We start from the raw sequence: 25,182 nt of genomic DNA on the forward strand, positions 1-25,182 counted from the left end.
GTCATTTCCTACAGCTAGTCCAGGGGTGTTCACCACTGACTCTCCTACATCCTTGTTTCAAAGTCCTGCTTTGGTCTCTCGGTTTGTATTGGGTTGGCCAAAAACACTTGGGTTTTTCCACATCTTGTGGAAAAACCCAAATGAAGTTTTGGCTAACCCAATACTTAAGTAAAAAGCAGTCAGCCCATTTAATAACAACAATAAGCCCCATGTAAAAAGAACAATGCTATTACATAAAGCAGTATCACAGGCTCCCACATTTTCTGTTGCAGAAAGCTATTGCTCCTGCTAAATCATGGTGATTACCCTGGAACCACCTGGGTATGTGCTAATTTATGTCCAAAGCAATATTAGTTATTATTATTTTACTTTCATTATCTAAGTAGTCACAGTGCAAACCAGGTAGGTTGCTATAATTCTGTCTTCTCCCGGTATAGAGACTGAGAAAAAGGATCTAACAGTAATGTAAAAAAGCTGCCAATAGTTTTAGTAAACAACACTGCAAGAGTCAGGCATCATTTCTTATCTTCCAATTACTCCAGTTCCTATCATCAAGTTAGTAGAGAAAGTCATGTGCTGGGTGCCGGAGAGAAATCATTCAGGTAAGCTGAGGCTACTCCTTCTGTTTCTCCATCTGCTAAGCTGTTAACACGAAGACATATTGACAAGGGCTCAAGGAAAACATGGAATATTTCACCAGTAAGATTATGCTGCCCTAGAGACAGATGTTAGAAAGCTGTAAAATTTAAAAATAAAGAGATAAATACATGCTTGAGAGGAAGAAATAAAATAGTTTTAGAGTTGGGAGAGAAAATTAAAAAGAAAAACAGTAAAGATGGAAAGATGGATGAGAGGTTTGTAATGTCAAACCCTCATGTAGGAAAAAACTTTTATGTCTGCCTCAGGCGATCATTTCCTATTAGGCAGGCATTCTTAGAGTGCATTCTTAGAGTAGATTTGTAAGAAGAGCTTAGGAGGGCTGATGATGACTACAGAGAACAGATTTCTCTCGTCATCGGATGCTTAATGTCAAGGCTTTAACTTTAAACGATACACACTAGTTTTCATAAAAATTTAAACATGAGAAAAATCACATGCTATGGTAATTCACATTCAGTGAATAGAAAAACATTAAGGAATGATAACGATTTTATCTGGTGACCTCTGCTGCACTTTGTCAAAAGTGGTTAAAATGTTTTGCCTTTACTTATTTTTACTGGGGAAAACAGTAAACAGGATTATAATAGTGGGTTATATAAATATTTATAAAAGACATATAGTTGTCACCTGTCAACACATTTTATAACTCAATTCTCCCTTTTTTTGCTATTGTTTTCACACTTTTGTAAATAAAATGCAAAAAGGAGCAAGAGGAAAGTGAAAGGAATTTTGGCTTTGAATTCAAATATCTTGAGTTCAGGTCCTAGATATTTACTTCGCCTCTTTGAGCTTCAGGTTCCCCATCTATAAAATAGGGATAACAATACTTAACCTCCCCTAATTGCTGAGAGGATTAAATATACTGGTAATAAAGGCCCTAGCACTGTACCTAAACATTATAGGTTCTCAATAAACAGCCAAGTTATGTCACTAACCAAAAAAAAAGACACAAACAAGCAGATTAGATATTCCAATTTAATTACTGGTTGTCCTTTTCTTAAAATCTCCAAGTTCTGATTGCATAATAGAAGCCCTTACCACTTCCTCCCACTGGGAAGGAGGAGAATACTTCTTCAAGAAAGGAGAGGACATGAGAGCGGACAGGTTCCTGGAGAAAGGAAGAGGAAACAGAATACTTCTACCACAAGAGGTGAAAAAGGAAGAGGAAGGGGGCATGAGGTCTGACTTGATGGTCCTGACTACCCCCTCAAGAATGAAAACCCAGAGAAACAATGGCAAAAACTAAAAGCCTGGGAGCTTTGGGAGTTTTCCCCATTTCCTGTTCTGTATCTTACAAAGGGACAACCTTACAAGTCAACCACACCCAACAAAGGACTACTACAAACACAATAAAATGGCAGGAATGATGTGAGCAGGCCAGGAAAGGTTCGGTGATGGCAGGCCTCAAACTTCCTTGGCACTTGCACAGCAGGCTCTTGTGTCCACGTATTCCGTCATGATCCTGGTGGGGTATGTGGAAGGTTGAGAGTGAGAAGCCATTGGGGTTGGCCTGAGATGACCCCCGAGCAGATGCTACAGAGTTCACGGGATAAGCCAGGACTCAGAGAGCAGATATGGTTGAGACACGAGGACCTGCAATGCTGTTGAGAAGTGAAAAGAGAGCAAGTGAGTAAAGGAGGGCAATAGACTCTGAGAGAATAAAATCTGGGTTTAACCAATAACAGATTCTGGCAGCAGATCAACAAGGCACTAATAGCCAGTTTAGACTCGCTATATCTCCCTGGGAGCCAGTGAGAATTCAGATGACAGCACAAAGAGCCACACGTAAATCTGAGGCTCTCTCCCCTCTCTGTGGTGAAGACACATGAACTTTTCTTGACATCTAAGTTAGGAGAAGGGGATGACAGAGGTTGAGACAGTTGGATGGAATCACCGACTCAATGGACCTGAGTTTTGGGTAAACTCCGGGAGTTGGTGATGGACAGGGAGGCCTAGCGTGCTGCAGTCCATGGGGTGGCAAAGAGTCAGAGACAACTGACCGACTGAACCAAATCGAAAAGCCATTTCTTCCAGGAGAAAGAGGAGTGGGGAGAACAATGAAAGGCTGAGATCTACCCCAAAGATCTTGTTTTAAACCTAAAGAAACTATGACACTTTTGCTTGCCGTCTTCAAATTCTACCCCATCCTACTCCACTCAAAAAGAAATTTATCTCAAAAATAAAAAGAGAGAGAGAGAGAAAAAGGAAATTTATCTCAACTCAAATGAAATGAAAAGGCTTTTTAGCTCTTGATAAGCTAGATGTAATGCGTCCAATTCTAGAAGTCATATTTTCTTTCTGTGAGACCTGGATATGAAACCAAACTACCCATTATGTTTCTTTATTCATAACTTAAAAGCATTCTAATTACAATAGGTAATAGGAAGTAGTGCCTTAAGTACATTTTCTCTCCTTTCCATTTTTAAATTCTACATTGGTAATTTGGAAGAGTCCTTCCCTCCTTTCAATGACTATATACTGAGAACTTACAATGAAGGAATAACGTGTCAGGAGTTAAGGAAATGAAGATAAATGAGACATGGTGGTTGTTGTTCAGTTGCTAAGTAATTTCTGGCTCTTTGCAGTTCCATGGACTGCAGCATGCCAGGCTTCCCTGTCCTTCACTATGTCCTGGTATTTGCTCAAACTCAAGTCCACTGAGTCAGTGATGCCATCCAACCATCTCATCCCCTTCTCCTTCTGCCTTCAATCTTTCCAATCATGAGGGTCTTTCCCGAAGAGTTGGTTCTTTGTAACAGGTAGCCAAAGTATTGGAGCTTCAGCATCAGTTCTTCCAATGAATATTCAGGGTTGATTCCCTTTAGGATTGACTGGCTTGATCTCCATGCAGTCCAAGGGACTCTAAAGAGCCTTTTCCAGCACCACAGTTTGAAAGCATCAATTCTATGGCACTCAGCCTTCTTTACAGTCTAATTCTCACATCCGTACATGACTACTGGAAAAACCAGAGCTTTGACTATTTGTCAGCAAAGTGATACTTCTACTTTTTAATACGCTGCCTAGGTTTGTCATAGCTTTTTTCCCAAGAAGCAAGCGTCTTTTAATTTCTTGGCTGCAGTCACTGTCTGCAGTAATTTTGGAGTCTAAGAAACTGGGACATGGGCCCTATACTTAATAAGGTAGAAAGGTTTGTGTGATATGTGAATGGAATATATAAGTTAAAGAAAAGCTAGTGGAGTATTGCTTCCCATTACTGAGTAGCTGCAAATAAAACAACCACACAACCTTAAAATTGTAAAGATGCATTGTTTTCCCATCTATCAGATGCACACAGAAGTAGTAAGATAAAAGCTATTAGGCACAGGCCAGTTAAAAACCATTTTTGTACAAAATCACAATTTTAGAAAAGCCAAAATCGTAATTATAGAGAAGTTCAGTTCCCAGAATAACAACAGTGAATCAAGCAGGATAGGCAGAGGCATATAATACAAAATGTTATTTTTGAAAAAAAAGTGTATTTGCTGTCATGGAAGATGTGGGAGAATAGGCCAGAAAGTCTATCATCATTATCTTTTATAATTTGTTTCAAACACTGTTAAAAGAGGCATGCAAAAGAAGTTATATAAAAAACAATTCTATAAGTTCTTTTAGCTTTCTTGGTAAATATTGCTTGATACAATTAAGACATTAAGATAAAATATGAATATTATTAGTCCTTAACTTATTAGCTTATTAAGTTCAAATTCTTACACTACTAGGATTCCTTAAAGACAGGCAATGGCAGCCTGAGAAATATGTTAATTGTTGACATGACTTTTAGAGAACAAAACAGAATTTTATGCCTTGGAACTTAAAAAAAAATCCTATGGTAGTCTGAGGATTTCAGTCTTAGAAACAGCACCGCAGAATATTTCAAGAAGGCTCTCTGAGCCACAGCCATTCACAGAATAACTGTTATTATCGTCTCTTCCTTACCTTTTCCACCATAGAGCTCCTTAGCATGAAAAGAGTATAACATTTAGGAAAAGCCTCTGCTTTTATCAGTTACCTCTAACAAAGTTGGTATTTCAGTCATCCTAAATATATATATGGCACCGTGACTGAAAAGTGACATTGTTAGAGATTATAAATAATTCAACAAATGATATCTATCTGATTAGTATTTCAAAACAATATTTTATCTCTTCTCACCCCCCTCCCCTCTTTATCTTCATACAGTACAGCAGCATTTGAAATCTATGGTTTCTGGCATATCTGGGGTAAGGTTATACTAGGAATTTACCAGACCTGTCAGTCTCTAACTTTCTTCCATATTTCATGATATCATTCCAGTTATAATTAGTTGTCTGGTAAAATTAAGAACAGTCTATTTCAGTGAATGCTCATGTGAACATTTAACAACTTTCTGTTAGGATGACAGCTTAGCGACAGAAAGGATAGACCAGAAAGGGAGAGTCGCTCAAGTAACCTTGGTTAACTCAATATTGCCAGCTCAATGGAAAATTCTAAGATTCTGCAATTTTTTCCTTTTTGTTATTAATCATCCACATATTTCTTGTCAGGAGCATCACTTTGACGGCATTCCTGCCTTAACTAGCGTGTTTTGAACTGACCTGTCTTCATTGCTATGGCTCCTTAGAAACTCTGCTGTTGACGAGCATTGATTCAGCTGAATGCTTTGACATTCAGCTTGTCAGTGAGAGCTATTTTAATCATTAAGATGCATCTCCCTTCCAAGGCTGCAAACTGTTGCTGCTCATACACAACATTCTATCACTTGATTACTGTGGAGAGGAAAAAGAGGCTGGATGGTTACTATCACTGCAGTTTAAAAGCAAAACTTTACAGAACAAATAACTGTGTGTGAAGCATTGTGCTAAGCAATTTTCAGGCATTGTCCACTTAATCTTCACCCTGGTGGAGTCCCATCATCTGAGTTTGCATCCCTGTTTTCCACTTACTGTCTGAATGACAGGCACTTCTCATCTGTAAAATGGAGCAATGCATTTTGCACGTGTGTGTGTGTGTGTGTGTGTGTGCTAAGTCACTTCAGTCATGTCTGACTCTGTGTGACTCTATGGATTTAGGCCGCCAGGCCTCGCTGTCTGTGGGATGGATTCTCCAGGCAAGAATGCTGGAGTGGTTTGCCGTTTCCTCCTCCAGGGGATCTGCCCAACCCAGGGATCGAACCTGCGTCTCTTATGTCTCCTGCATTTGCAGGCAGGTTCTTTACAACTAGCACTACCTGGGTACCTCCTTTAGAGGGATTTTAGGAGGATTAAGTGAGACAATTCACAAGTAGTCCCTACAACACTACCTCTGACACAGTGTTCTCACAGTGTTATCAGTGACTTTTATTACCATTTTGTAGAGGAAGACATCCAGTCTCCTTCACCAGCTACCCTATTCACCATCACTTCTAAATCTTCTAACTTTGTCTCCATTGCCCAGACCCAAAAGAAGATAAGGAAAAATGAAAAGTTATTTCTTTCAGGACTTTCTTCTGTAGGTATTTTAACTCCAGTTCCACAGGGGGAATGCCACAACTGTGGCTGGATAATACTTTCGTTGTATTAACCTTTTAATTTTTGTCTCTATTCTTCCTTTTCTCACAGAAGTCTTTTCCCAACCAGGCAGCTAAGTGTATGTCCTAATCAACCCCTGCTGAATGGGATAAAGGTGAGGGATGGTAACTGCAGCCTTAGACAATTCAGGGGATTTCCATGTAGAGGGGTCAATTCTTCCAGGCTTTAACCAGAGGATAAAGGCAGCAAGGTGGCAGGGTCCCAGTTTCCCATGCCAAGGTTTGTGCAAAAGACATGTGTGTCATGTGACTAAGCAGACAGCTCAGATAGCCTGGCAGAAGTTTCTGTGGAGAGGGAGGGGGCAGCAGAGAGACCCCAGGCTCCTGGCCAGGCATGGAAGCAGAACTTCTCAAAGTCTAGAGCACCACTGGGGTGGTTCCCACTGTTGCAGAAACTATTCTGTGTGGTTACCAGAACTCAATCCTTTTCCTCCCAGGCATACAACTACACTACACTATCTAATCTCCCCTGCAGGTAGTTAGGAAAATGAGACTGACTTTTAACACCTAGATAAACCTCTATGTGTATTATTTCCCCTTATCTTCAAGTTGAATGTATATGAACAAGTGGAGGACATATGATTCTAGAAAATGGCACTGTAATTAGGGGCTTTTAGCCTGGGATCCATTAACTGAATTTGGGAGAACCATGAACTTGGATTTGGAACAACAACAACAACAAATTCTGGATTTTCACTAGCCTCCAACTGAAATTTAGCATTTCCTTCAATTATGAATATAGACACTAAGGCATAGTAGTGTGTTACAATACTTGCAACTTTATCACCAATACAAATCACAGGTTTTCATATTACATTACACCTGTTGGAGTTATCTCCAAATAGCACTTACACTCAATTTTCTTTTAAATACATAAATAACATAAGACCCTGATATTGGGGAAGATGGAAGGCAAAAGGAGAAGGGGATGGCAGAGGATGAGATTGTTAGCTTGCATTACTGGCTCAATGGACATGAATTTGAGCAAACTCTGGGAGATAGTGAAGGACAGGGAAGCCTGGCATGCTGCAGTCCATGGAGTGGTAGGGAGTCAGACACAACTTAGCGTCTGAACAACAAAATAAGGTTTATTTTAAAATAATTTGATAACAGTATTAATAAAAATTGGTTTCCTTTGTAATCGCACAGATTTTCAAGCCTTGAAAAGGCAGTTTTCTGAGGTGTCCTTAGGCTTCACCAGATTCCTAAACAGGGCCAAGGAGCAGATAAGAGTCCTGAATGACTTCATGGAGAAGGGCCTTTCTTTTCCTCTCCCCTCCACATCCCTACCACATCGCTGACTCATACTGGACCGTGATGTGAGAAAATGTGTGTTATTGTTTTCAGTTACTGAGATTGGGAGATTAATTTTTAGAACAACTAGCCTATGCAAATTAATACCCTTGCTACCAAAATTGCCCAAACATGGCAGAGAACACCTAAGACCTGAAGAGGCCTCTGACTGGAAAGGACCCAGAAGGGGCTCGTAAGGACCAAAGATTAGATGGAGCCAATGAAGATGTCACAGCAGGTTCCAACATGGAAGGATACTGACGCTAAGTATAGGGAACACCTCTTTCATCTTAGAAATAAAGTCCAATTACAGTAATATAAAGAAACATTTCAGTTATTGCTGAATTTGGACCCTGAGATTTATAACTGCCACACAATAATTTTCTCACAATTCTTTATTTTCTCTTCCCCTACTAAAGTGACAGTTTTGTTTTTTCATATCAGATATTAAGCAATCTCCAATTATTTTTGCTCACTTTCCTGAAGTAAGCAAGGATAATTACTTAACACAGATCCTTACTTACTCAGGTAGAGTATAACAACTGAAGAGAAGCTGATAACCACAAAGATAAGATGCTATATAATGTAAACATCAGCTTGTCCTAATCACTGGTGTATACCAAACTCCAAGTCTCATGCCAGGCATATATAAATTTTTATGAATGAGTAAATGAATCAAATGGCATTTAACTATATGCAGTGTGTCACTCATAACTGGACTTTGTTATGTGAAAGTTGCTGCTTTTTTCATATGTAAGGGTAAGGTGACTAGAAGTTAAAGCTTCTAAATCGACCCTTCAAATCGTTAAGGTGTTACAACGTTCTTTAAGGGAAATTAAATAGTCTTTTAAAACTACTTTTCAGTGACTGGTTAATGGGTAGTATGAAGAACAATAATCGTTTTTGTTCTTTGACTTTTCATGTTGATTTTCACACATTATAGGGTGAAAAACAGCATAATGAACCTCCCAAGTACCCATTACCCAACTTCAACAATTATTACATGTTGTCATTCTTATTTTTTCTATTTCCACCTCCCTGACCTCTTCTTTTTTTTTTTTTTTTTTTTGTCATTTTGCTGGAGTATTTTGAAGTAAATCCAAGGCCTCATATTATTTCAACTCTAATTACTTCAATATACATCCTTACAAAAGACCCTGATGCTGGGAATGATTGAAGGCAGGAGGAGAAGGGGACGACAGAAAACGAGATGGTTGGATGGCATCACCGACTCGATGGATGTGAGTTTGAGCAAGCTCCAGGAGTTGGTGATGGACAGGGAAGCCTGGCGTGCTGCAGTCCACGAGGTAGCAAAGAGTCAGACACGACTGAGCAACAGATCTGAACTGGTATCTCTAACAGATTAGGGCTTTTAAAAACAATACTACAATATCATTTAGCTCACTTAACAAAATTATTAACAATTCCTTAATAGGATACAATCTGTGTTCAAGTTCTGCCTAGTTGTCAAAATGTCTTATATTTAGTTTGTCCATAACAGTTGTATATGGTTAGTATATCTCTACAACTTGTTTTAATAGATAAATTCCTCCTCTCTTTTTTAAAAATGACATTCATTTGTTGAAGAAATCAGATCATTTGTTCCGTAGAAATTTTCTCATTCTGGATTTGGCTGTTTGTAATTTAACATGTCCCTATGTTTTTTTGTTTTCTTAATAAAAATGTTAGATCCAGGGTCTTCTTTGGATTCAAGATACATTTTATACAGACACACAATATTTTCTTTGGGCAAGAATATTTCATAGCTGTCACTGTGCACCTCTTATTGCATTAGGAGGCACATAATATTTGTCTCCCTTATAGTGATGCTCAATCCCTGGGTTGAGAAGATCCTCTGAAGGAGGGCATGGCAACCCACTTCAGTATTCTCGCCTGGAGAATCCACATGGACAGAGGAAACTGGTGGACAGTCCATGGAGTTGCAGAGTTGAACACCACTGAGCAACTAAGCAGAGCACAGCACAGCACATAGTGATGGTACACTTGACCAGTGACTTCAAGTGTTGCTAGCTTGATCCATCATTGCAAACTGTCCCAACTTTCACCTAATGGCATCAGTCACTGATGACAACAGCCTGATCTATTGTTTCAAGAGTTTCAAAATGGCAACTTTATAATTCTAACATTCTTTCTGCTTTTATTAGCTGTCATTCTATAAAGAAGACATTTCTTTCATAAACTACGTGCATATTCTGAAATACAATTCATATCGAAAAGGCAGGATAAATGTTGTTTCTTTTACTGAATTTAATCTACTTTCAGCATGGAATCCTATTAACTTCCTATAATGAGCAATGAGCTTCCCCCAACCCACTCTACACTCCTCCCCGAGGCCAACAGGGTGTTTTCACAGTGAAATCCGTTAGGGCTAGAATGGGATGGGATCTGGCGACCCAAGTATGGTGCAGGAATTCAGGGAAGATAGGAACTGGGTCAAGGAAGTGAGAACACTTACCTTAAGCAGGCTCTAGGAGGTGGAATCAGAGTCTTCTGAACTGTCCTGGGCATCGGGGCTTTCCGTGGATTCGCTGGGTTCCTTGCTGTCACTCCCGCTACCATCAGTGGCTGGGTTCTTCTCTTGACAGGCCACTTCTGAACCAGGAAGTGTGCTGCCCTGGGTCTCCTGGTTCTCCCTGGAGCCCAGCACCACATACCCGCCCTTCTTCAGCTGCAACTGCCTCCTCAGCTCATCTGCCATCTGCGACAGATCCCGCTTCATAGCATAAGCATCTTCTCCATCTGCATAGTATCTGGGTTCCACCTCACTAATCTGAAAGTTAAGAGTGTTAGAATAGAGGTGCAAGGCTGCCCGGTTACTCTTCCTGACGTGCAAGGACACGTACTTGGCGCCAAAGTTCTCAATCATGGCCCGGGAGGCCTGGTCCATCAGCTTCTGAGCTAGGCCCAGGCGACGGTGGGAACGCTTCACAGCCAGCGAGGTTATGTGTCCGTGAGGGACATCATCTGGGTCTTCCTCCATTTTGGCCAGGACGTAGCCCACAATCTTCCCGTCCTCGTCCTCAGCGATGTAAGAGAGCTGGGGCCAAGAAAGGCCATGGTAGAAATAGTATTTCATCTGGTAGTTCTCGGGAAGGCAAAGGAGGTTGCAATGTTGCATGTTCATCAGGTCGTCTGGCCGAGCATTGCGGATGTTCATGATGGCGGCAAGCAGCGAGCAGGATTTGACGGAGGAGACTGTGAGAAAGGCTACTGCCGCCAAACCCTGTTTGCCTCGGTGGAGTTTGAGTCCACAGGGAGGAAGCTGCCGAGCTGGATAGTGCCGAGACTGGGTGGCGGGAAGGCGGGATGACCAGCAGACGGAAGGGGCGGTGCTAAGGTGTGGCTTCCGGAAGTGCGCACTTAGTCCCAGCCAATGAGGTTTTTCACTTCACCGTGCGTGTGCGCACGCCTGACATAGGGGGTGGAGCAGGGGAGTTCCTTGTGACCTCAATGATTTTAATACAATGTTTAATGTTTGATCTGTTGCTAACATTATTCTCTTATTTGTTCCAGCTGTAACTTTTTAATTTGGATACATCTGTATAAATGTTCACAAACTGGATAAGCCCATGTAACCAGAATTTAGAGCAAGAACTAGAACATTTTGCAATTGCAAGCACCCCAGGACACCTTGACACCCACCCCTTTCCAGTGCTCCCTATCCCATGTCCCAAGTGTGACTATGACCTTGATTACTAACAGTCTTTATATACATGAGCTCACAGTGCAAACACTATTTTTGTATCCCCCCCCTCCCCCAGCCCCACCCACACGAGCTTCCCTTGTAGCTCAACTGGTAATCCGTCTGCAATGTGGGAGACCTCTGTTCGATCCCTGGGTTGGGAAGCTCCCCTGGAGAAGGGAAAGGCTACCTGCCTCAATGTTCTGGCCTAGAGAATTCCATGGACTGTATAGACCATGGACTCTCAAAGAGTCGGAAACGACTGAGGGACTTTCACTCACTTCTTTCCCCACCCAATACTTGTTTCAGCTACCTAGTTGTGTATAGTTGGGAGTTCCTTATACTATTTACTGTTTTATCTTCCATTGCTCCAAATACCACAGTTCATTCACCCATTGGACTGTTGCTGGCCATTTGTATTATTTTTAATTTGAGAATGGTATAAATAGTGTAACAAAATGCTTTGGAGCATGTTTTTTGTTGAAACGTGCACATTTACCTAGGATTATAATTACTGGATCAGAACAGACTGTGACGTTCAACTTTTATATAAATACTGCCAAGCCTTTCAATATGGTTGCTGTACATTTTCATCAACGTTTGGTATTTCCCCATCTTTTTCCTTTTAGCTATGGCATAGTGGAGTGTGGGGCTGGAGTGGAGTGTGGGGCTGGAGTGGAGTGGAGGGGCAATTGGGTGAGGGGTGGTGGAAGGGTGCTAGTATTATATTGTGTTTTTATTTTACATCCTACTAATGAAGTTGACCACCTTTTTTACATGCTTATTAGTCATAGTTGTTTTTTTTTTGTGAAGTGATTGTTCAAGTCTTTTTTTTTTTCATTTTCTATTGGGTTATGTGTATTTTTCTCAATATTAAAGAGTTTTTTAAAAATATGTATTCTGAGTATAAATCTTTTGTCAGTGATATTTATAATGAATAGCACCCTCCCCTATTGTTTAATTTTTCATTCTCTTTTTATTTCTGACATCAGGTAGGAACTTTCAGTTCAGTTCAGTCGCTCAGTCGTGTCCGACTCTTTGCAACCCCATGAATTGCAGCTCGCCAGGCCTCCTTGTCCATCACCAACTCCCAGAGTTCACTCAGACTCATGTTCATCGAGTCAGTGATGCCATCTAGCCATCTCATCCCCTGTCATCCCCTTCTCCTCCTGCCCTCAATCCCTCCCAGCATCAGAGTTTTTTCCAATGAGTCAACTCTTTGCATGAGGTGGCCAAAGTACTGGAGCTTCAGCTTTAGCATCATTCCTTCCAAAGAAATCCCAGGGTTGATCTCCTTCAGAATGGACTGGTTGGATCTCCTTGCAGACCAAGGGACTCTCAAGAGTCTTCTCCAACACCACAGTTCAAAAGCATCAATTCTTCAGTGCTCAGCCTTCTTCACAGTCCGACTCTCACATCAATACATGACCACCGGAAAAACCATAGCCTTGACTAGATGGACCTTTGTTGGCAAAGTAATGTCCCTGCTTTTGAATATGCTATCTAGGTTGGTCATAACTTTCCTTCCAAGGAGTAAGCATCTTTTAATTTTATGGCTGCAATCACCATCTGCAGTGATCTTGGAGCCCCTCAAAATAAAGTCTGACACTGTTTCCACTGTTTCCCCATCTATTTCCCATGAAGTGATGGGACTGGATGCCATGATCTTCATATTCTGAATGTTGAGCTTTACGCCAACTTTTTCACTCTCCTCTTTCAGTTTCATCAAGAGGCTTTTTAGTTCCTCTTCACTTTCTGCCATACCACAGTCTAATTTTCCAGTTTTTAAATTTCATGGTTAATGCTTTCCATGCTCTGTTTAAGAAACTTTGCTAACTCCAAGGTCTCAGAGACATTCTTACGTGTTTTCTCCTGAAAGCTTTATTGTTTCACATATTAGGTTTAGATAGGAAATCTATTGTGTATGATGTGAGTAAGAAGTTCAGCTATTTTTTGCTTGCACGGATATTATATCCATCTAGCACAATTTATTTAAAAAATCACCTTTCCTCCACTGTGTTGCATTCCTGCCTTTGTCACAAATCCTAAATTGCATTTCTAAATAGACGTAAACATTTTTATACCACCTTGATGTAGCAAGATTTAGAGGTATTTCTTTAATAGTGCAAAGAAGTCACATTTTATTAGTACCACTTGCATGTGACATGACTATAAGCCTTAGAATTATCTATGTACCTTATACAATCTTCCTTTCCCATTTCCTGGCATATCATTACCTGATCATTCAAACGTCAGAATGTATTCTGTTGTGATTCAGTTCAGTTCAGTTCAGTTGCTCAGTTGTGTCGGACTCTTTGCGACCCCATGAATCGCAGCACACCAGACCTCCCTGTCCATCACCAACTACTGGAGTTTACTCGAACTCGTGTCCATCAAGTCAGTGATGCCATCCAGCCATCTCATCCTCTGTTGTTCCCTTTTTCTCAGGCCCCCAATCCCTCCCAGCATCAAAGTCTTTTCCAATTAGTCAACTCTTCACATCAGGTGGCCAAATTATTGGAGTTTCAGCTTTAGCATCAGTCCTTCCAATGAACACCCAGGACTGATCTCTTCAGAATGGACTGGTTGGATCTCCTTGCAGTCCAAGGGACTCTCAAGAGTCTTCTCCAACATCACAGTTCAAAAGCATCAATTCTTCAGAGCTCAGCTTTCTTCACAGTCCAACTCTCACATCAATACATGACCACTGGAAAAACCATAGCCTTGACTAGATGGACCTTTGTTGGCAAAGTAATGTATCTGCTTTTGAATATGCTAGCTAGGTTGATAATAACTTTCCTTCCAAGGAGTAAGCATCTTTTAATTTTATGGCTGCAATCACCATCTGCAGTGATTTTGGAGCCCCCCAAAATAAAGTCTGACACTGTTTCCACTGTTTCCCCCTCTATTTCCCATGAAGTGATGGGACCAGATGCCATGATCTTCATTTTCCAAATGTTGAGCTTTAAGCTAACTTTTTCAGTCTCCTCTTTCACTTTCATCAAGAGGCTTTTGAGTTCCTCTTCACTTTCTGCCATAAGGGTGGTGTCATCTGCATATCTGAGGTTATTGATATTTCTCCCAGCAATCTTGATTCCAGCTTGTGCTCCTTCCAGCCCAGCGTTTCTCATGATGTACTCTGCATAGAAGTTAAGTAAGCAGGGTGACAATATACAGCCTTGACGGAGTCCTTTTCCTATTTGGAACCAGTCTGTTGTTCCATGTCCAGTTTTAACTGTTGCTTCCTGACCTGCATACAGGTTTCTCAAGAGGCAGGTCAGGTGGTCTGGTATTGCCATCTCTTGAAGAATTTTCCACAGTTTATTGTGATCCACACAGTCAAAGGCTTTGGCATAGTCAATAAAGCAGAAATATATAGATATTTTTTTGAACTCTCTTGCTTTTTCCATGATCTAGTGGATGTTGGCAATTTGATCTCTGGTTCCTCTGCCTTTTCTAAAACCAGCTTGAACATCTGCAAGTTCATGGTTCACATAGTGCTGAAGCCTGGCTTGGAGAATTTTGAGCATTACTTTACTAGCATGTGAGATGAGAGCAATTGTGCAGTAGTTTGAGCATTCTTTGGCATTGCCTTTCTTTGGGATTGGAATGAAGACTGACCTTTTCCAGTCCTGTGGCCACTGCTGAGTTTTCCAAATTTGCTGGCATATTGAGTGCAGCACTTTCACAGTATCATCTTTCAGGATTTGAAATAGCTCAACTGGAATTCCATCACCTCCATTAGCTTTGTTCGTAGTGATGCTTTCTAAGGCCCATTTGACTTCACGTTCCAGGATCTGGCTCTAGGTGAGTGATCACACCATCATGATTATCTGGGTCATGAAGATCTTTTTTGTACAGTTCTTCTGTGTATTCTTGCCACCTCTTCTTAATATCTTCTGCTTCTGTTAGGTCCATACCATTTCTGTCCTTTATCAAGCCCATCTCTGCATGAAATATTCCCTTGGTATCTCTAATTTTCTTGAAGACATCTCTAGTCTGTCCCATTCTGTTGTTTTTGCCTCTATTTCTTTGCATTGATCTCTGAGGAAGGCTTTCTTATCTCTTCTTGCTATTTTTTGGAACTCTGCATTCAGATGCTTATATCTTTCCTATTCTCCTTTGTTTTTCGCTTCTCTTCTTTTCACAGCTATTTGTAAGGCCTACCCAGACAGCCATTTTGCTTTTCTGCATTTCTTTTCCATGGGGATGGTCTTGATCCCTGTCTCCTGTACAATGTCACGAACCTCATTCCATAGTTCATCAGGCACTCTATCTATCAGATCTAGGCCCTTAAATCTATTTCTCACTTCCACTGTATAATCATAAGGGATTTGATTTAGGTCATACCTGAATGGTCTACTGGTTTTCCATACTTTCTTCAATTTAAGTCTGAATTTGGCAATAAGAAGTTCATGATCTGAGCCAAGTCAGCTCCCAGTATTTTCTTTTTTTTTGCTGACTGTATAGAGCTTCTCCATCTTTGTCTGCAAAGAATATAATCAATCTGATTTCAGTGTTGGACATCTGGTGATGTCCATGTGTAGAGTCTTCTCTTGTGTTGTTGGAAGAGGGTGTTTGCTATGACCAGTGTTATCTCTTGGCAAAACTCTATTAGCCTTTGCCTTGCTTCATTCCATACTCCACGGCCAAATATGCCTGTTACCCCAGGTGTTTCTTGACTTCCTACTTTTGCATTCCAGTCCCCTATAATGAAAAGGACATATTTTTTGGGTGTGAGTTCTAAAGGGTCTTGTAGGTTTTCATAGAACCATTCAACTTCAGCTTCTTCAGTGTTACTGGTTGGGGCATAGGCTTGGATTACTGTAATATTGAATGTTTTGCCTTGGAAATGAACAGAGATCATTCTGTCGTTATTGAGATTGCATCCAAGTACTGCATTTTGGACTCTTTTGTTGCCCATGATGGCTACTCCATTTCTTCTAAGGGATTCCTGCCCACAGTAGTAGATATAATGGTCATCTGAGTTAAATTCGCCAATTCTAGTCCATTTTAGTTCACTGATTCCTAGAATGTTGACGTTCACTCTTGCCATTTCCTGTTTGACCACTTCCAATTTGCCTTGATTCATGGACCTGACATTCCAGGTTCCTATGCAATATTGCTCTTTACAGCATTGGATCTTGCTTCTATCACCAGTCACATCCATAGCTGGGTATTGTTTTTATTTTGGCTCCATCCCTTCATTCTTTCTGGAGTTATTTCTCCACTGATCTCCAGTAGCGTGTTGGGCACCTACTGACCTGGGGAGTTCCTCTTTCAGTATCCTATCATTTTGCCTTTTCATACTGTTCATGGGGTTCTCAAGGCAAGAATACTGAAGTGGTTTGCCACTCCCTTCTCCAGTGGACCACATTCTGTCAGACCTCTCCACCATGACCCTCCTGTTTTGGGTGGCCCCACACGGCATGGCTTAGTTTCATTGATTTAGACAAGGCTGTGTGTGATCAGATTGGCTAGTTTTCTGTGATTATGGTTTCAGTGTGTCTGCCCTCTGATGCCCTCTCGCAACACCTACTGTCTTACTTGGTTTCTCTTACCTTGGTCATGGTATATCTCTTCAAGGCTGCTCCAGCAAAGCGCTGCCGCTGCTCCTTACCTTGGACGAGGGGTAGGTATCTCCTCACAGCGGCCCCTCCTGACCTTGAACATGGAATATCTCATCTCGGCCCTCTGTGCCCTCACAGCCACTGCTCCTTGGAAGTGGGGTGCTCCTCTCCGCCGCTGCCCCTGACCTCAGGCGTGGGGAAGCTCCTCTTGGCCTCCGCCCCAGACCTCAGATATGGGGCATCTCATCTAGGACTGCTGTGATTAGATAGTCTTTCTTATAGGTCATGGTTATACTCTAACTTATCTAGAAAATGGTGCAACATTCTTTCCAATAAGGATTCATACTCATTCACTAATTAAAGTAATCTAGAGCCATGTGGTCTGTGTAACATAGCTTGAATAGCTACTATTTTTTGTTGTAATTTAATAATTAGTTGTGTTTTATTGATAAATTTTTAAGATTTATTATAATATTTTATGTCCTTGATGGTTTAATGACTCTATCCGTTGAAACATTACTTCCTGGTATTATTTCTGTTCAGAAGTTTCTCTTTTATTTTATACCTCACTCTGTGAACCAACTAAGAAGAACTCAGAACTCACATATCAATTACGTATCTATCACTTGTATTGTCATTACTTTTGTTTAGGGCTTCCTTGCTGGCTCAGTGATAAAGAATCTGCCTGCCTATGCAGATGAGTCTTTGATCCCTGGGTCAGAAGATCCCCTGTAGAAGGAAATGGCAACTGACTCCAGCATTCTTGCTTGAGAAATCCCATGGACAGCGGAGCGTGTTGGGTTGCAGTCCATGGGGTCGCAAAGAGTCGGACACAACTTAGCAATTGAGCACACGTGTCCATACTTTTCTTTACCTTTTTCATTCCATAGGCCATGAAATCGAGAAGAAGCTTTGAACGTGTACAACTGTGAGAAGAAGAGGCACCCTATGAGTCAGTAAATTTTGTTTAATCTTGAATCTGAGAGGTAACAACACAAAGTTTTCAGAGGCAACTAGTTGGATCCAGAAAGCGAAAGTGGCAGTTGCTTTGGCTGTTCAGTTGCTCAGTCATGTCCGACTCTTTGCGACCCCATGAATTGCAGCTCGCCAGGCCTCCCTGTCCATCACCATCTCCCGGAGTTCACCCAAACTCATGTCCATCGAGTCGGTGATGCCATCCAGCCATCTCATCCTCTGTCATCCCCTTCTCCTCCTGCCCTCAATCCCTCCCAGCATCAGAGTCTTGCCCAGTGAGTCAACTCTTTGCATGAGGTGGCCAAAGTACTGGAGTTTCAGCTTTAGCATCATTCCTTCCAAAGAAATCCCAGGGTTGATCTCCTTCAGAATGGACTGGTTGGATCTCCTTGCAGTCCAAGGGACTCTCAAGAGTCTTCTCCAACACCACACTTCAAAAGCATCAATTCTTTGGCGCTCAGCCTTCTTCACAGTCCAACTCTCACATCAATACATGACCACTGGAAAAACCATAGCCTTGACTAGATGGACCTTTGTTGGCAAAGTAATGTCCCTGCTTTTGAATATGCTAGCTAGGTTGGTCATAACTTTCCTTCCAAGGAGTAAGCGTCTTTTAATTTCATGGCTGCAATCACCATCTGCAGTGATCTTAGAGCCCCCCAAAATAAAGTCTGACACTGTTTCCACTGTTTCCCCATCTATTTCCCATGAAGTGATGGGACCAGATGCCATGATCTTCGTATTCTGAATGTTGAGCTTTAAGCCAACTTTTTCAGTCTCCTCTTTCACTTTCATCACGAGGCTTTTTAGTTCCTCTTCACTTTCTGCCATAAGGGTGGTGTCATCTGCATATCTGAGGTTATTGATATTTCTCCCGGCAATCTTGATTCCAGCTTGTGCTTCTTCCAGCCCAGTGTTTCTAATGATGTACTGTGCATATAAGTTCAATATGCAGAGTGACAATATACAGCCTTGACGTACTCCTTTTTCTATTTGGAACCAGTCTGTTGTTCCATGTCCAATTCTAACTGTTGCTTCCTGATCTGCATACAGGTTTCTCAAGAGGCAGGTCAGGTGGTCTGGTATTGCCATCTCTTTCAGAATTTTCCACAGTTTATTGTGATCCACACAGTCAAAGGCTTTGGCATAGTCAATAAAGCAGAAATACATGTGTTTCTGGAACTCTCTTGCTTTTTCCATGATCTAGTGGATGTTGGCAATTTGATCTCTGGTTCCTCTGCCTTTTCTAAAACCAACTTGAACATCTGGAAGTTCACAGTTCACACAGTGCTGAAGCCTGGCTTGGAGAATTTTGAGCATTACTTTACTAGTGTGTGAGCTTTGGTTGTAGTGTGAGCCAAAGCATTTCCTTGTGCAAGTCATTTAGAGAACAAAACCCTCTATGGCAGCGATATGATAATGTATAGTAGTAGTAGTAATGCTCAGTTGTGTTTGGCTCTTTAGGACGCCATGGACTGTAGCCTGCCAGGTTTTTTTGTCCTTGGGATTTCCCAGGCAAGATTATGGGAATGAGTTGCCATTTCTGCCTCTTCCAGAGGATCTTCAACACCCAGGGATCAAAACTGCATCTCCTGCATCTCTTGCATTGGCAGGCAGATTCTTTACCACTAGCGCCAGTTGGGAAGCCATGATAATGTATAACAGATCATAAATGAACAAATAAATATTTTCATACTTACTGAAGTGATGAACTCTTGTTTCCTTCATTGTCCATAACCATAAATAAGACCAAAAATGATAAATTCAGTCATGTGGGTAAGCAAGAAGAGACAATATGGAAGAATTTCTGCTTTCCCATATTGCTGCATATGCTAAACCCACCTTTTTCTGGCCATTGAGAGGGCATATCTACCTAAAGTATGAGGTCAATAATTTTGGGGATAAAAAGCTTTTACAGTTAATAATGGGTTTGAACAGTGGGCAGGGCTGTAAGACAGTCATGAAACTCTACTTGTATTGAAGTGGTAACAAACAGGTTGAGTTTAATATGAACACAGCCTTCTCTATTTGCAGAGAAGAGTAAAATTGCATATTTTAAAGACACATTAGAATGTTTTTAGGAATGCTGCGACTGTGTGGGGAATAGCTAAGTCAAAGAGATCTGGGCAGAACTGACTCATACTAATGAGTGGGCCATTCTTTGTCTTCATGAAGCTTTGTTCATACTTAAAATAGTTTCTTTTTCCTCACAAAACAAAAAATATATAGACTTACATTACCAAGAAGACAGTTCTAGGTTTCTCTACAAGATTTGCTTAAATCAGAAAAAAGACTATTTGGCTTCTTGTGACAAAGATCATGGCTCTGGGATGTTCATTTAAACAGGTTGCAATAGAAGCTTTGGGCTTCCAAGGTGGCACAGTGGTAAAAAATCCACCTGCCAATGCAGGAGATGCAAGAGATATGGGTTTGATCCCTGGGTTGGGAAGATAGCCTGGAGGAGGAAATGGCAACTCACTCCAGTATTCTTCCCTGAGAAATCCTATGGACAGAGGAGCCTGGCAGACTACAGTCCATGGGGTCGCAAAGAGTCGGACATGACTGCACACTCACATACACACAAATAGAAGCTTTGAATAGAAGCATATTTGACATGCTATGTAAACAATAGCTGGCTATATCTAAGAGGGTGGACATTTGTGAAAGTCAAGTGAGTCTTGGGACACTGAAATTAGTTTTTATCCTAAAAGATGACCTCACTCCTGTTGGTATAAACATGTCATGTCCTAAGTAATGAATCTGAGACAAGTGTTACCATGCATTTTTAGAGGCTTTGTAACATACGGTTTACAAAAGTGGTACGATTTCAGTGAAGGGGTAGCTAACAGGTCATCAACATCTTGAATAAGGGCGGAGTTTCCAGTATATGAAATGTTATCCAAATCCCTTTCCGAATGTGGAAGATCAGACAAAACCTTTCAACATCATCTCAAGGAATTTGGATCAATGTAAATTGCAGGTCTATATGGTTCTTGGCTTGTACTGGAAAAGAAAGCAAATTATAGCAAAGTTCCACGGCTGTAAAATATTCAGTAGTATGAAGGAAGCAGGACAGGATAGCAAGGGGACAGGGCTGGGAATGATGGGAAAAGAAGGTAATATCATAGCATGCAGTGCTTGAAGATCTTTAACATTCAGATTATTTCTGTTAGGTTTCTTGCAATGCCAAGTGGATAGAAATGTTAGGGGTTCTTTTTAGGCATTTTCTTAAAGTAAGCAGATGATTCAGCATTGTAGTTGATTTGGACTGTGATATGTAAGCAATGCTTGTAATGATAGATGTGTACACAGGCAAAAAGCCTGGGAAGACTTCAGACAAGCATAGCATTTACTTTGATTTTTTTCTTATCTTTTCAGATTTGGCTCAAATATCCTCTCTTTTATTGATTCCTATCCTCCTGGGAAAATGAACTCCTTTCTTACTTGTGTGCTCCTCTCAATCTTATCTATGTTTTATGTGTATCATTTATTTTTCGTTTCTGTCTTCTTTGTTTCTTGAGGATATGACCCTATCTTATGGAAACAGTTTTCTAGGAACTAGCAAATTATCTGCTGCATAGTAGGTCTTGAGTGGATGCTTATATAATGAATATGTAATTAAAGGTATAAATATATTAAGACAGGCTAACTAAATCTTTTCTTTGTACAGTCTAAATAAATTGTATGATTATAGTACATATTTTTGTGTAATGACATCCATTATTGTTGCTTAAGTGTGTAATGAGAAAATATGACAGTACTTATGCTGCATCAGTTTCTATACTTAGCATTATTTTCCCTAACCAACTACATTATGTACCAAATGCTCTAATGTCTAGGCTACTCAGAGATATGCAGATCATTTTCATTATGTAAAAGGAAAGTAAATTGAACATAATTTAGCAATCAGTTTACAGCTCTAGATTTCTCTTTCATGCTTTGGGAAGTGGGTTGGTCATTGCCTATTGTACTAATATTCAGTTTGACCCCTCACCCATAAACCATGTGTCTCAGACTTACTTTCCAACTAGCTTCCAGATAGATTTGGTCCATAGGCAACCTGGAAAGGGGTGGGTGGAGGGAGGTGGGAGAGAGGAAGGATAGGAGAAGCCAGGGTATTTGTCCACTACTAGCTGATCCTTGGGTGCCATCTTCCTGCAGTGGCTGGTTTCCTCTGGGCTTTCAGCTCCCTGATAGACAGCCTCTGCTTTTCCATCAGGCAATCATGACTTCTAGTCTAGGGTAATAAGACTTCCCTCTTTTTCCCTCCAGCTCCAGCATTGGTAGTGGTTTCTTGCCTTTGCTAATCTTTTGATTGCTTCACCATCCCCTGTTGGCTTCTCAGCTCTTCCCATCACTCACTACCATGCATTAAATCGCCTCAATTTAAATTACCTGGAGTGGTTTGCTAGGTGGTCCCTGACTGAGAGATATTGTAGCAATCAACTATGTTTTTAATGTAAATTTAGATTTTAAGTTATTTTTCTCAGTCTGACATATATTAGCTAAATACTGAAGCCACTTAGAATGATAATAAGGTGAAATACCCGGGGACAGTCATGGCTTCACTGTTCTCAGATATGAGATGGGAGGACCTTTAGATTAATAGAATTCCTGCTGGCAGAGGTACTAGAAACCTATTCTATCAGTTCCATATTATTACCATGTAAGTGTCCCAGTTGTCTCTAAGTACCATTAGGAAGTCAAGCACTATAAGGGTTTGGAGATTGTCAGAAGTCACTTGTAGTTAGTATTGTGCCAGCAGCAATTTGTATGCAAGCTCATAAACATCATTGGATGGAAATAGAGGTGGGAGTGAAGAGTGGCAGTAACGGAGTAATGACTAGAGACTAGCTGATTCATCTAAAGAGAAGAGCTCTTTAAGAAATCATGCTGGACATAGTGAGAAGAAGCTTGACTTTCATTCTTGATTCAAATATTCCTTTAGCTGTGATTTTGGTCAGGCCACAGGAGATTTTTCTATTCTCCTCTAGAGGACAGAAATCTGTATATCAACCCTGCTACTTTATTTTGAGAATGAAATGGGATAACGTACGTGAGACCTTCTTGCAGTAGACTATATGGAAGAAGTGATTTTGAAGCCCTGAAAGTCCTGGCTGATAGATACACTTGAGGACACTCGAAAACAAAAAATTGAGACAGGATGAAGGAAATACAGTAGATGCAGAATGACAGACATTATGAAAAGGGTTTGAAATAATTAGAATAAGAAAAGTAATACTGGACTGACAAAAAAGCGTGGGAATACTAGTCCATAGGTTTTGAAAGGATACAAGAAGAAGACCTAATTTATCTCACATTTTCCCATTTAAATCTTGTAATATGTTCCATTGTTAGTTATAGAACTAGCCTTTTTTAAAACCTCACTGACATATTTTATTCCTTGATCCCTTTGGAGCAGTGGCTGCAACCAAATGCTCTCATCTGTATTGTGAAGCAGGAAGTAGAGTGATTAAGTAAGAGAAATAAAACTACTTGAGAAATTAGTCATAGAATTTTAGAGAGAACTGAGGCTGCCAAACTCCTACATAAATTGCTTTTGGTTTCCTGGTATACAACTAGTTGCCAACATTTATAAATGTCATTGCTTTGTAATCTCCATGCTGCATGGTCTGGTCACTTTGAAAGTAGCTGATGTAATTATTATTGTGTGTGTGTGCATGCAAGAATTCAGCTGCTTAAAGATGAAAATTTCCCTCAAACTCAAGGGGCTAATAAACCTTCTCAATAATTATCCATTGGGACAACTCAGTTTTAATTTTCTAATGTTTCTTTCAAAAAGAAACTTTAACAACCATGCCAAGTGTAATTTTATCATTGGGTTGAGTCACATGGTATGTTAAATCTTGTCTAGTTCTAAAATTCTGTGGCTTTAGTCTAGTACAGGTGAATTTTGCTGGAGGAGTGGGCTATTGGGAGTCAAAGAGGAGAGGGATGATGTGGTGACATGAAACTGATATGAAATAGAAATTCACTAAATGAAAATAATTTCTTCTAGCCTATCAGGAATAACTATTCAAATGTTTGCACCAAAAGGGGAAAACTGATAGTCTTTTTCTCCGTGTTAGTGAAAAGATTTTTGTAGTAAATAATTGGCTGTATTTTTCAAACCACAACAGTAACGTATAAACAGTACCACCCTATTTACAACCATTTCTGTAGTTCTAGGCTACAATTAATTTGTGAAGTAGAATATGTTAGAAATGTTCAATAATTTAGGAATTCTTTCTAACCAATTATGATAACTAACACTTTGTGAAATCTGATTAAGCATCACTTTGTTCTAAGTGATAAGTGTGTAAGAGACATGAGTATATCTACACAGTCTTACTGAGAGGTGTAGTTCCCAGCATAACTCTAGGACTAATAATTGGCTTTAGCTACTGTTGTTATCAAATTCAGGACTAGCTTTGGAGAAGCAGAGTTAGATTTTGAAAAACTAGTGTAAAATCAGAGAACTGGCTTACCTTTCAATATTTCACCAGGAAAAATCATAATTTCACATTTGATGAAATTTCTCAGGACTCCTTGGTGATTTCCCTGATCCACCACCATTCAAGATGTGTAAGCAAAATAGCTCAGTATTAGGAGCATACGTTGTATGTTTCAGCTGGATAAATAATTCATCCCTAATCAAGTTACAAGTTTAACAATGGTTTATGATTCAGTTTCTCATTAATTCAAGAAATGTGAAGCATATTTAGAATTTTTTCTCTCCCTCAATTTTCTACCTCTGTGTCCTCCTATCTCACTGTTATTAGCACTTGGGTTTTCTCAGCATCACTCCCCCAACACAGCACAGATTGAACATGCAGAGCACACAACGCAGAAGAAAGATGACACCTGGGTCACTAGTCTCCTGGCTCACTTCGCTGATCTGCCTCAACTGCCATCACTAATTAGGTTGAAGAGATGATGACGACCATGGCTGTTACTGCTGTGGCTGTATTTAAATGCACTTGGAGAGCCATACATAATTTTTTTCCACTTGATGAAATTATTACTCAATTTCTAATCTAGGAAGACAACAGATTAACTTTCTAGAATTTGGGCACCTTTTTTAAAGGATTCGGTACTCAATGGTGAGTTATGTCTTCCATTTTAAGAGTATTTATAACACATCTGCAGTTTGATAGATAATAAAATAAACACTCAGGTACTCACTGCAGAACCTAAGAAATAGGTTAATGCCAATACCATTGAAACCACTTTTATAGTCCTCTCAAGCATCTTCCTTCCTCAGAGGCAATCTCAACCTTAAGGATATAACATGAACATTTCCTCATTGATATCTGTCCTTAAATGACATATTATTAGATTTTTCCTATTTTAATAATTGTATTAGTAAAACTGTAATGTGTATACTTCTGATTTGCAATTTTTTTGCTCAATAAGTTTTTGAGATTCATCCGTGC

General features: G+C 40.3%; 1 protein-coding gene across 1 annotated transcript; it reads right to left on the reverse strand.

The window, feature by feature from the left end:
- Positions 1–1,621: 1,621 nt before the first annotated feature.
- Positions 1,622–10,676, reverse strand: NAA11 (N-alpha-acetyltransferase 11, NatA catalytic subunit). The gene is made up of 2 exons (XM_069593202.2): positions 9,975–10,676; positions 1,622–2,261 (listed from the first exon to the last, which is right to left on the reverse strand). Exon 1 carries the CDS (start codon positions 10,674–10,676, stop codon positions 9,987–9,989), a length of 690 nt encoding a protein of 229 aa, XP_069449303.1. The 3' UTR covers positions 1,622–2,261; positions 9,975–9,986.
- Positions 10,677–25,182: the final 14,506 nt, after the last annotated feature.

Source organism: Ovis canadensis, chromosome 6 (assembly GCF_042477335.2).
Source record: "Ovis canadensis isolate MfBH-ARS-UI-01 breed Bighorn chromosome 6, ARS-UI_OviCan_v2, whole genome shotgun sequence".
Classification (NCBI taxonomy): Eukaryota; Metazoa; Chordata; class Mammalia; order Artiodactyla; family Bovidae; genus Ovis; species Ovis canadensis.

Bases quoted from the DNA above. Each gene is read 5' to 3' on its own strand.
- NAA11 (XM_069593202.2), bottom strand. From the start codon at position 10,676: ATGAACATCCGCAATGCTCGGCCAGACGACCTGATGAACATGCAACAT.